The sequence below is a fragment of the Mesocricetus auratus genome, unplaced genomic scaffold (genome assembly GCF_017639785.1).
Source record: "Mesocricetus auratus isolate SY011 unplaced genomic scaffold, BCM_Maur_2.0 Super-Scaffold_100024, whole genome shotgun sequence".
NCBI classification, from domain to species: Eukaryota; Metazoa; Chordata; class Mammalia; order Rodentia; family Cricetidae; genus Mesocricetus; species Mesocricetus auratus.
The window spans coordinates 7173965-7186421 of record NW_024429205.1 but is presented as its reverse complement, the minus strand read 5'-3'; the positions used below and the strand labels follow the sequence as shown (position 1 = coordinate 7186421).

Here is a 12457-nt window from a genome sequence, read left to right as displayed (position 1 = left end):
GTACATGCCAAGTGTACGTTCAGATACCTGTGGGGGCTACAAGTTCAGGTCCCCTGGAACTGGCGTTTTAGGCAGGTATGAGCTGTGACATGGTTGCTGGGAATTGGACTCAGGTCCTCTGCAAGAATAGAGAATGCTCTTAACCACTGAGCCCCAAAGTTAGTTATTTAGGAGGACCAAAAATTAAAATTTTAATATACTAAGCACTGTTTATGTTTGGACTCCATTTGCCGTGTAACTGGATTCTGAGCTGAGGGATACTCTTCTACAATGCCCTCTGCTCTTCAGCTTGCCCTCCCTGTAAAGGGATTTAAAAAAACACGAATGGGGGGTGATTTTTAATTAAATGTTGCTAATTAAAGAAATTACAAAGCATGTGTGCATTTTAAACCTCAAAGAAGTATGTCATTCTCCTTTCCTGGAGCAGTAATGAATATCTCGTTTGATTTTCCCCTTGTAGTTTATGCCCATTTTTCTCTTTCATACCAAGGTATCCTTACTAATCATTTACTCTTCCTCTGAGCAGCCTCTGTGTGCCACCCTAGGTAGCTGTGTCTGTCCTTCCTCGACTCTGACCAGTCACACTCAAGCAGCCCACTGACTGCTGGGTGCCAGCCACACTCAGCAAGCTGACGTTCAAAGGGAGGGAAGTCGAGCTTTAATGTAGAAGTCTGCACACCAGCCCCAGCTGTCTCTGATCTTCTGCCATGGCTTGTCCTAAAACTCAGCTTGCCTCTCCAAGCAGCCTAGACAGAACAAGTTTTTACAGGCGCAGGAGAGAACACTGGGAGAAAAGCAGTTATGTGCCGTAGCATGGAGGAAGTCGGGGCATTCTTAGAAGAGTAGTAATTTCCCACAATTGACTTGAAAAGTCTTTTACTTCACAAATTAAGGTTCTCTGTGGCCCACTTGGTCTCTGTGGCTCCGTAGTTGTTCAGAGTTCCTGTTGACTTTGAAGCTCACCCTTCAGAGTTGTAAAAAGAACAAAGTGAGCAGGCTGAGGAATCTGCCGAGGTGGACAGTTTGCCACACTGCAGTCAGCCTGTGCCTCACATGAGTTGTTTTAAAAAGTGAAACTAGAGTTTCCTTTCTCCCAACTTGTCCTGTGGAAACTTGTCACTGGGAACACTTGATGGACATGTCTCCTGAAGAGATGTGCATACATCAAGTGCGGTCTGACACACACCCGAAAGGCAAGGCTCCCTCCCCTGGAACCCAGGCTTTAGACTTCATGAGCATACGGCCCGGGGCGAGTCATTTAACACTTACCTCCCTTTGCCATCTATAAAGCATAAATGCTCCTGTCTCAGGGATGTTGAAAGGATTAATTAGTTAGTCTGTAAAGAACTTTGAAGATGACAAGTGCTTTCAGAGTGCTTCTTAATGACATTAGCGCCTAGGAAAGAGTGCCCGGCTTCGGTGCTAGCCACTTAGCCTCAGACTGGCTTCAGACTAACGAAGGTGTGCTTAGCACATTACTGGAGTTACAAAGTGAGATCAATTTCTCATGGTATGAACATCAAACATCGGCTTCAAAGGACCATCACTGGGTAGCAGCTCCCTCAGGAGCAGGGTGCTAGTCCATAATTAGTCACAGAGATCATTTCAGGGTAGAGAGGACGTCACACAATGACCTTTGATTTTTGGTCTGTCAGGTTCTTAGGAGTGTGTCCTTCACCTTGTTTTATTTTTATGCCCTGGTGTTTTTGGGAGTGTAGGAAACAGAATTGTGAAGGAAACTGTTTTCTTCCCTTCTGGTTCCCTCCTCTGTTCTCCGGTCTCCTCAGAGGGCTGTGCATGTGCTGCAACCATTCTGAAGCAGTCAGTGAACCATAGTACATGTATCTAGGCTTACTTCAGTTTTCTCCCTCTAAAACAAGTTAACAATGTTTGTGGGGGGGGTCTGACTTATGATAGAACATTCTAGTAATTTGCAAGTAAGTTTTATGTATCATTGCTGCTTCAGAATCTGAATGTAATATTGGTCCTGGAGACTGGGACATGGTAGTGCACACCTGTAATCCCAGAACCAAAGAGGCTGAGGCAGGTTTGCCTAGCATTCAAGACCAGCTTGGACTATGGAATAAAAGTCTCTGTCTCAGTACAGGCATACACACACACACACACACACACACACACACACACACACACACACATGCAGCACAGGAGTTCACATGAAGGAGTTTTAGTTATAAAGAAGAAAATTAATTACAGATCAGCCTACAGTAGTAGAGATTCCCATTGTATAGAATAGTTTAGAAAACCTAATGAAGCAGTGAATTGAGATTTAACTCTGGAATAAAATGTGTTAAAACTTTAAGATCCCAGCCAATGTCTCAGTGAAAAGAAATTGGGTACAATTTACCCAGAGTATTCCAGGACTGTTACATGGAGAAACCCTGTGTTAAAAAAAGAAAAACAAAGGAATTTACCCAAAGTGCAAATTGTTTCTGTTCCCAGACAGTATGAACAGATGGATTGTATTCAAGTTGTCCATGCAGGAGATGGGGACTGCCTACAGCTGAGGATAGGAACACAGACGTGTCAGAGCAGCCCTCTGGGGCTGAGAACTGTTTGCACATACTGCTTTGTAGAAGGTGAACAAGGGGCCGCGTGTCCACCCATCTCACCGGCTTACATACAGAGTGAATTAGAATCACCATCACTGCAGACTGGCACAGGAAATCGTGCACCAGAAACATTGCTTCTTTCGTTTTAGCTTTAGAAATACAATCCAGGAAGATAAGTGCAGCCACTGAGGCCTAGTTCCTTGACTATTGGATTAATTGGCGTTTTTGTCAGCCATTGTTTTTACAGTGTGCTAATGGAGAATGATAGTGTGAGGGCAGCCGCCTCTTCCTCTGGGTTCTGCTACACAAGTGTTACTGTTCACCGTGTGCATGAAAGACTGCATGCGATCATCAAAGTGTGGTAACTAATGCATCATCCTTTTAAATCTACAGCAAAACTCTTGAAGATCGTTTGAGACTTGAAGCAAAGCATGGGACGTTGAATGTCTCGGACACCACTGTTGGCAGCAAGCAGTTGACATTTACACTCAAGAGGGTGAGTTGTTTCCTGACATCACTTTTTAATTTGCAAAGAAAGCAGTGGGTGTGCGTCTGTCTCTGGGACTGCTTTCCCAAGCTTCCATCATAGAGGAAGATCTGTCCCCTCCTCCAGTGACTCTCTTCCAGAGCCCCTGCTGGTGACAGCTGAGGAAGAGTGGCTAGCGTGTTAGTGATAATGTGGGGAGGGGGCCTCATGCTGCAGACAGCCCTGCTTGGTCTCTGTGGCCTCCTGGCTGAGGGAGGGGCTAAACACACCCAACATCTACCTGGAAAAGGCTAGGAAGTGACTAGGAATGCCTCATGACAATCCCATCTGGCTCACCCAAATACAGCCATTTCTGGGTGCTTTCTCAGCCAGTGGTAGTCTCTTGTCAGTTGTCTTGAAGATGTCTTAACCTAGCTGCAGTGATAAAGCCTTTGCTCATTGCGGAAGGAATGAGTTGTTAAGTAGCTGCCATTAGCTAATACATGAAACAACATGGTCTCCTTCCCCAGAAAATAATTTTCTCATTCCCAGTCATTCCCCTCAACAAAGTCATCCAGTAAAAGGGTGACCCACCTGTGGTCCTTTTGTGAACTGGCATGTCACTTACATGCCATAAAATTACACGCCCTGGTTTTTCTTTTTAAGTGTGTATTTGTTTAATTGTTAGCAATAGAGAAGGAGAAACTGTGTTTCACATAGGAGCACTCTTTAGCAGTGTGTTTTATACGGTCTTCTAAAACTCAATCTGTAACTTATCAGAATTTTAAGCTAAAATGACTTGATATGTTGCTATGTTATTTTTTTTTCCAAAACCAAATGAGTAGAATTTAACTTGTTAACAAGGCTTATAGTTAGCTTATTATCTATACTCTGTAAGCAGCAGCTTTATGTCAGCTTTGCCAGCAGGGTCCTCTCAGAAGCAGACCCACAGTTTCTCTGTGTAGCCCCGCATGGCCCTGTGTGGCCGACTGCAGTGGGAAGACAGGACGCAGCCTGAGCCAACCTCAAGTGAAGGTGGAAAACACAGGCCGCGTGCACTCATGCCATTCCCTGTGGTGTGCAGCATTGGTCCTGCAGGTCTGTGCGCATGCCAGGCAGCACTCTACTGATTTACATCCCCATCACTTTCTAGTCTGTCCACTAAGCCTGCAACCATCGTGCTCTAACCTGCCGCCTCAGAGCTGGGGAGATGGCGTAGTGGAGAACACTGGCCAAGAGGCCCTGGTCATTTCCCACCACCACACCTCACCACACCACACAGAACTCTTACATCACAAGAAACCAAGTTGAATGTCACTTCATAAGTTTCTGGTAAAATGAAACCATGAGAAGGTGCCCTAAGAATTGCGTGAAGTGACCTCAGAGTCAAGTGGAGGCTTTGAAACTATTTGGGAGAATGTTCTCATGGAGCTGCCCCATAGATGCTGCCTGCAGTGTGGGTAGAGTTCACAGGGAGACTGTCTGCACTAGTGCTCTATGCATGTTCCCCCCCTGCTCCTTCAGGGCTGTGGGCTGCAGCGGGGTAGTCAGCAGGAACTAGGAGGAGGAGCAGCTGACTTGGAAAGAGCTAATTGCCCCATAAATCTTGATGAGTGGGTGACACAGTGGCAGGGTCTGCAGTGCAGCCTTGGGGAAGGAGGCTAATGATAGACTTTTGTGTGAAAGCTTTGTCTGCAGAACAATGGTGGCCTCCTCCCAGCTCCCCCTGCTGAGTGCTGTAACAACAGGGCCACACTCTCACACACACACACACACACACACACACTCTCTCTCTCTCTCTCTCTCTCTCTCTCTCTCTCTCTCTCTCTCTCTCTCTCTCTCTCTCTCTCTCTCTCTCTCGGCATATCATTTTCCAACAGTATGTAAAGAAATGCATTTTATACATTTTTTTATTTTTGTATGCGTGTGTGTGTGTATGTTTGTGTTTGTATGTTCATCTGTGTGTGCCATATCATGCATGTGAAGGTCAGAGGGCAGCATGTGTCGCCAGTTCTCTCCTACCCCAGGTGGACCAGGGGAATCGAACTCAGCTGGTCGGGCTTGGTGGCAAGCACCTTTACCCACTGTGCCATCAAAGCAGCCTGATGCCATGTTTTTGTTTTGGTTTACTTTTTTATCATTTTTTGCCTTCTAGCTTTTTTAATTATTATTAATTTGTTTTTTACATTCTAATCCCAGTTTCCCCTCCCTCTTCTCCTCCCATATGCTCCACAGAGAGGGTAAGGCCTCCCCTAGGAAGTCTACTAAGTCTGTCCCATCATCTAGTTGAGGCAGGACCAAGGCACCTCTCCACCCCCACACCCTTGTGTCTAGGCTGGGCATGATATCTCTTCATATAGAATGGGCTCCACTAAGTCAGTTTGTGTATTAGTGTTAGGTCTTGGATCCACTGCCAATGGCCTCATATATTGTCCCAGTCACACCATTGTCACTTATATTAAGGGAGTCTACTTTGGTCTAATGCTTTTATTTTTAAAAATGCATGCCAGCCATAGCCAGAGGAGTAACCAGGAGGATGTGATTGCATCACCATTCCCTACCCCCACTCAGTGAGGAGGGTAGCCTCCGAGTAGAGAGTTCTGGGTAACTTCCACACTAAGTTGGAGAGCACACTGGGCGTGGCTTACTCTGACAATGCACAAGAGATGCTGATTATCCTAACGGACCTGGAGAAACAGTTAGAGACCCAGACAGAGCACTCCAAAGATGCGAGACGGGCTCTTTTTGACATCTTCGGTTGCTTTCCTTCCCTCACCTTCCCATACCCAGTTTAAACTCGGGTGGTTTCTTCAAGAGGGAAACACTGGTGAATGTCTGCATTTTATCAAAGTGTGTTAGAAAGCGCCAAGCACAGCAGCAGCCGCTGGAGTCTGTGAGGCCAGGCCCCACCACCAAGCACTGGTGTGTGTCATACCCTATAGCTCCTCTGTCCAGCTGGCCTTCTGCTGAGAGGGGCGCCACTGGGGAGCCCTCTCAAGTGAAGACGGAGAACTCAGTAGAAACCATCCTCTCCATCAATCAGCCTGGTGCATCCCAGAGCTGTGAACCTGGAGCCATCTGCCAAGCCTGTTCTTTCCAGGGAGGCAGGGTTAATCTGTGCTCCTTCCCACCCATCCTCCCTCCCTCCCCTCCTCCCTCCTCAGCACCCAAAAACTCTTTGGAACTAATCCTAATGAGTGAGTTCATCAGGTTTGGGTCATAACAGTTTTTAATAAACTATGATATTTTTTGTTTGATTTTAAGTCTGTGTGAATGAATTCACAGTTCATATGTGCAGGCTGAATAAGCTTGAGTGGTTTTCTGCTCACTAAAGCATCCTACTGTGTGCTCAGGCTGCTGTGTGTATGCTTCTCCCTTAGGACATCCCAGAGTTTGTGTGTGGCTCTGTGTGTGTGTGTGTGTGGCTGTCTGTCTGTCTGTCTTGTGTGTGTGTGGCTGTCTGTGTGTGTGTCTGTGTGCGTGTGTCGGTGTGTGGCTGTCTGTCTGTGTGTGTGTCTGTCTGTCTGTCTGTCTGTATGTGTGTGTGTCTGTCTGTGTGTGTGTGTCTGTATGTCTGTGTGTCTGTCTGTCTGTCTGTCTGTCTGTCTGTCTGTGTCTGTGTGTGTGTGTGTCCAGCAGCAGCCAGATCAGGATGCTGACCTGCACGGCATTTGTCCCAGGACTCCGTGACTGGCAGCCCTTCCTTTGCTGCTCTCTGAAGGTTCCAGGTGATCATTGGCCTCTTCTTTTCCTTCCCTCTACTCACTTCACTCTCTTTTAGTCTGAACAGCAAAAGAAGCAACAGGAGGCTGAGAAACTACATCGCCAGGAGAGGAAGAAGTTGCGACGGTCTGCTGGTCACCTGAGGTCCAGACCCAGAAGAGGCCGGCCCTTTCACTGACCAGGAAGTCTGCCTGTGTGTGGCTAGGAAACAAGGCTTCTCCTGTGGACTCAGAAGAGAGTCAGACCAGGCGAGGGAACAGCGTGGTAGTTAAATCTCCACGTAGATGTATGTGCCATGATGGTCTGACTTCACCTACCCACCACCCTGCCCGAGCAGTGCCAGGGTGTTTTTTCTAAGTTGTTGCCCCCTTAAATACTGTGTCCTCTGGGGGTAGTTAGGGAAAGCAGCCTCATTTCTAATAATAGAGGGTCTACATGAAATGAAAACAAGAGATTATCATGTTTGCAGGAATGTCCTTTTTGGTTTAGTTTGGTTTTGGTTTTTCCAGACAGGGTTTCTCTCTGTAACCCTGGTTGTTCTGGAACTTGCTCTATAGACCAGCATGGCCTCTAACTCACAGAGATCCTGTGCCTCCTGAGTGTTGGGATTAAAGATGCCCCAGCACTGCCCAGCCAAAATGTCCTTGTTCAGTGTCTTCTGCTTCTCAGGACTGAGCCACACACAGTTTCACTCCTGTTTGCCTGGCATCTGCTGGTTGGCCCTGTTTCTATGCATGGGTTTATGCTGGCAGGGTTACTGTGCTTGCTTTTGTGTTCCCTAGGTATACTTCCTTAGCTATTTTTATATGGAGAGTATAAGTTAATGGTAATCAATAACAAGCGGATGCTGCTGGCTGTTTTAACTTGGCACAAAACCCCGTTGTGATGCGGTTCTATCTGAGATGGCAAATGCTTATAGGAGGACCTTTCATGTGCACAGCTTCTCCAAGGAGGACTCCTTCCTGCCTGTGGAAAGTTGAACACTTCACTCTGCTCCCATAGTTAGGAGTTTCTTATGTGTGCAAGTGAAATGGGAGCTCTCTGGACTGTGTCTGTGTCAAGTCCACGAGGTGGAACACGTTAATTATCACGGTCTGATGGTGATGTGCAAAAGTCAGAGCACGCCACCCCGTCGGTGTCACGGACTTGCTTCACTGTCCCTCCTTCATTGTGGCCCCTTGTGTCTTCAGCCTGCAATGTGAACTCAAGAACTTGCTGGCTGGTGGTATATGAATCTACCCCTGGTCCACACCCACACACCCCTCCCGTCCTACCTGTTAACTCCTAAAGCAGACCCCTCTCCAGGCTGAGTCCTGGCGCCCTCCCTTCCCTGTCATGGAGTTTTTTGTGCATGCTCAGAGTGCTACTCTGCCATTTTTCTGTGTTTATAGTTGCTTTTGTACTCGAGACGGAACCTAAGGGAGTTGGCTCTTGGTTTCTGAGGCTGGTAGCATGTGCAAAACTGTGCACCCCACTGCAGGCTAGGAAATGGAATCCAGGCCAGGCCATGGCCTTAAAGGGCTTGCCTGAGAACCTGGGACTGGTTTCTGCCAGCTCGCCCCCACCTCCAAAAGCACCCAGCCTCCAAGATAGCACCACTGCCTGGAGAGTTAGGGGCCTGTGGAGGACATATCGATTCAAACCCTACCCTACATTGCTGGTTACCAGCCCTAGGACACAGGACCAGGGCTGAGAGGCTCGGGAGGGCTCTGGGAAGGTTAGTTCAGACCAACCCCCCTTCTCAGAGTCCCGGAGGCTCCCTTATTATCCATAACACCCTGAGTCCCCGAAGGCACCTCGCCTGGCACAGATTCCCTCGTTTGTGGTCACCACACTGACCTTCCTCTCTGTAGAGCATTCCAGGCATTCTCTCAGCCCTTACACATTCCACTCCTTCAACTCAGAAACTCCTAGGCCTCTCAGGTTACTTTTTCCCTGTCTGCTCGATTCTTCCCTGTTTAATTTGTCACGCCCCAATGCCAGCATGCCAAGATTACAGATGACACTCCATATAAATAAGCTTTTAAAACCTTACCGTGGGGTCACAGAGATGGTTCAGTGAGTAGAGGCACCAGCTGGCTTCCTGAGTGGAAGAAGAAACCAGTTTCAGTAAGTCATCCTCTGGGCATGTGCACAGGAGCGTGTGTGTGTGTGTGTGTGTGTGTGTGTGTGTGTGTGTGTGTGTGTGTGTACACATGCACGTGCACATGAACACACATGTACACATACACACACACTAATAAACAAATATTTATAAACCTTGCTATGGAAAATGCCAAGTACATACAAAAACTGGAGGACTCTTAAAGGACCCAGCCTGTCCCACTGGTGGCTGCCACCTCCTGCTTGGAGGCAACAGATCCCAGCAGCAGCATGCACCTTGCTCACCACGAATGTTCTAGGCTGACTTGTCCAATGTTGGCTCCTGTTCCCAGAATGTCAGCTCAGTCAGGGTTGGGGAGGATGTTTAATTTGTATGTTTTGTTTTAGAACAGTGTCTGCCACATCACAGATACCTAGTTTTGCTGTTATGGGGGACCCACCAGAGAAGACCACTCAGATATAGTCTGTAGCCAGTTGAAATTCTTTATTCCATCCACTGAGACCACACTCAGGTATGCGGGCCGCAAGTACAGCGCCAAGCCTTAGGGGGTTTTCAAGTCCAGTTGACCAGAACACTACTCAGTTGCATTTCCCTATCTACAAGCACCCCAACCCCCACCAACCCCGGCCAGCTCACACCCAGTTTCGCTCACACACCCATGTGACCCCAGGCCTATAACCTTCTCTGCCTCTGGACCCTCACCCCAGTGGCCACTATTTCTCTGTTGTGTCCCTGTGTCCCTCCAGTTCTGCCCAGCAGCACCTGGTCAGTGGTGGCCTGTCTCTGAGAATCTCCTTGTGGCCTGGGTCTGCCTGCCCCTCGCGGTTCCCTTTCACACAGCAGACAGGGGTCCGTGTGTCCCTTCCACAAGCCTCCATTCCTCTCCTGTGCAGTGTCTGCCATCTCTTCCTAATGTTCTAGAGCCACCTACCAGGTTCCTGGCTTCTGGTCCTCAAGTCCAGGCACTCAAAGTAAAGCTCCCTGTCCCCAGTGCTGTCCCTCTTCCCTCTTCACCACTGGCCCCGTGACAGCCATGGTTTGCTCTCCTTACAAGGGCCTGCTCTTGTGGGCTTTCCGTTTTCACGGGATGACAGAAGAGTCCCAAGAATACAGGCCCAGGACTCTGGAGTGAGGCCACCTAAAATCGGAGCAGACCCCAGAGCTTGTATCAGATGCCCCCCAAGGCCTGTCACTGAGGGGTGCGGGGCTGACCTGGGGGTCCCGGGACCACAGCAGAAACTCAAGGGTGAGCTTTGCTGTGGTCCTGCGGGAGCATGGAGAATTAGCCACTGTGACGGGCACAGAAGAGGGGACGCAGGCTAGGACAGGTGTGGCTTGATGTCAGCTTTGTGTCCCCTGGGACATCAGGATGAGTGACGTCCACAGTCTTAGGTCATGTTAGCCCTCATAGGTAGGTGTGCCCTCTGCAGATCTTCCCATTTCTACGGTGTCACGGCCACTGCCCCTGCTCCCCCCTTTCCCCTCTGTACCCCATCAGTTGGCAGAGTCGGATCCTCAGACCAGGCCGTGAGAAACTGTAATCCTTTAATAATGGAGGGCTTTCCAAAGCTAGCATGGAGTCTGTTAGCGAAGACAGCAGAGGAAGCAAGAGGAAACCTGGATCTGGCCTGGACTTGTTCATGGCTAAGCTGCCAGTTAGTGGCCCAGCCACTTAACCTGCTGTGCCTTGGTGTGTGCATCTGTAAAATGGGTTTAATAGTATCTGTCCCCTGAAGACTTCAGAGAGAGTTTGTGGAGCTTAATGAGTGAGGTCCATTAAACCCCTCAGAAGAAAGGCGGAGCTAAATACAAAGCACTATTGTAATTACCCTGAAGGTTCTCCAAGCCAGGTTGGATCTTGTTTTAAGAGGGTTACCATGACGATGGGTTTGTCTTAAAAACTTGAGTTTCAAAGGCATAGCTGTAAGTCTCCAATGTGGAGTGAATTTCATCCTGCTGGTTTGTGTTGGGAGGGGGACACTCATTCGACGACAGCCACTGTTGCCGTTGAGGGTGACCTCTGTGCTCTGAGTGCAAAGACACTGAGAAGCCTCCAGGGTCTGTAGTTTGCAAGCTGGAGATCCAGGGCAGCTAATGACAGAAGCCGAAGTCCACTGGCCACCGTTTGCAGACCTGTGAAGAAGTGGGGTTTCAGACCCGCCCTGCCTGAAGAAAGGGCCGGTGTCCCAGACAGACAGATGGCACTCCACTGCCTGCCGTGCCGCTCAGGCCTTTGGGTTGGATGAGGCCAAGCGCTGCTGGTCGCAGCCATCACTTTAGTCAGCGTGGGGACAGGGCCGTCAAGTTCTCTTAGACTTCCACTCAGCATGTGCCGTGCTCCAGTGACAGGACCGTCTGGAGCTAAGTGGGTTACAGACGTCTCATCTGGTGTTGGTCAGATTAGAACTGTTCAGTGGCCTGAGGCAAAGTTCTTTCCTGTCTGGGCCTTCATCTCCTCACCTGAAAGATGGCACTAGTAATAGTACCTACCTCACAAGTCACGTCCAACAACAGAGTCGTCACTCAAGGTGTCCACAGCAGGTCAGCTCACCAGCCTGGTGTGTCACAGGATCAGAGCCTTGCCCAAGGGCCCGTTTCTCCTCCACAAACCTAGAACCACAGGCCCCTTTATGGCCCTATAGGGTCATCTCTGCCATTAGTGACTGCCGCCTTGGGTCGGCCGAGGCCAGATGTGTCATCGTGCTTTCTCAAATACCTCAGCAACATCCCTACTGTCACCCTATATCACCACTGTGATACTGTGGTAACAGTCTGGGGTGGCGGGAGGCTGGACTCCACAGTTGATGTTAGAGGGATGTGTTAGTATGGAAGGCGGAGGCTAGAGGTGTGTGGCTCAGTCCTGACGTCACATAAAATAAAAGGTAGGTACCTAAGGAAGTTGGTGAAAAGCCAGGCAGAGGCAGCTGGTGTGGTTGTTGGGCAGCTTTTACACAGGGAACCCTTCAGCTACCACTGTGGAGGGGGTAAGAGACCTCCCAACCCACCCCTGCCGTCTGCACATGGCACATCCCCATCGGCTGTAGAAGGTCACGCCTGAAAACGGCTCCCAACAAGAAAACTCAACGTGTCACACTCACATCTCTTAGTGACAGTCCCCACACCACAGGACACCCCGCCTGTTGCCTGCCTATCCTGGGCAGCCTTTCCTCAGGCCCTGTGCTCCACACATGGCGGGTTCTCCCTCTACTGGGGCTCCTTTAATCTGTGGGTCAGCGCGCTCTAGTGAGACTGGGACTTCAGCAGTTACCGGCGCTTTGGCGTTGTCCAGATGAAGCAGTGAAGGAGGTTTGAGGACCAGCTGCATGATGTGGGAATCAGTACTGCTTGTTAACAGCCTGAGAAGGATGACAGGGCCTCCCGCCTAGTTAGTGACATTGAGGATATAGTAAGGTCAGGGTCGGAGATAAAGAAGAGTGGTGTTCACGCCCACTGGATCCTGATGTGGCTACAGAATGTGTTCTGTGCACATGAACACATTATGACAGTGCAGACTTCACAAGGCTCAAAGGCTAGAGCTGTAATCACAAGCCATCCCGGAGCACTTTCCACAGAGCAGAGCACTCTCCACAGAGC

General features: G+C 49.1%; 1 protein-coding gene across 2 annotated transcripts in view; it reads left to right on the top strand.

The window, feature by feature from the left end:
* Nol10 (nucleolar protein 10) overlaps positions 1-8793 on the top strand; it is an 80352-nt gene extending 71559 nt beyond the window's left edge. For both annotated transcript variants that reach the window (XM_005084938.4, XM_005084937.4), the window contains 2 exons: positions 2964-3066; positions 6818-8793. In XM_005084938.4, coding sequence (XP_005084995.1) covers positions 2964-3066; positions 6818-6937 — 223 coding nt within the window. In that variant the 3' untranslated portion in view covers positions 6938-8793. The remainder of the gene's footprint in view (positions 1-2963; positions 3067-6817) is intronic.
* The last annotated feature ends 3664 nt before the right edge of the window (positions 8794-12457 follow it).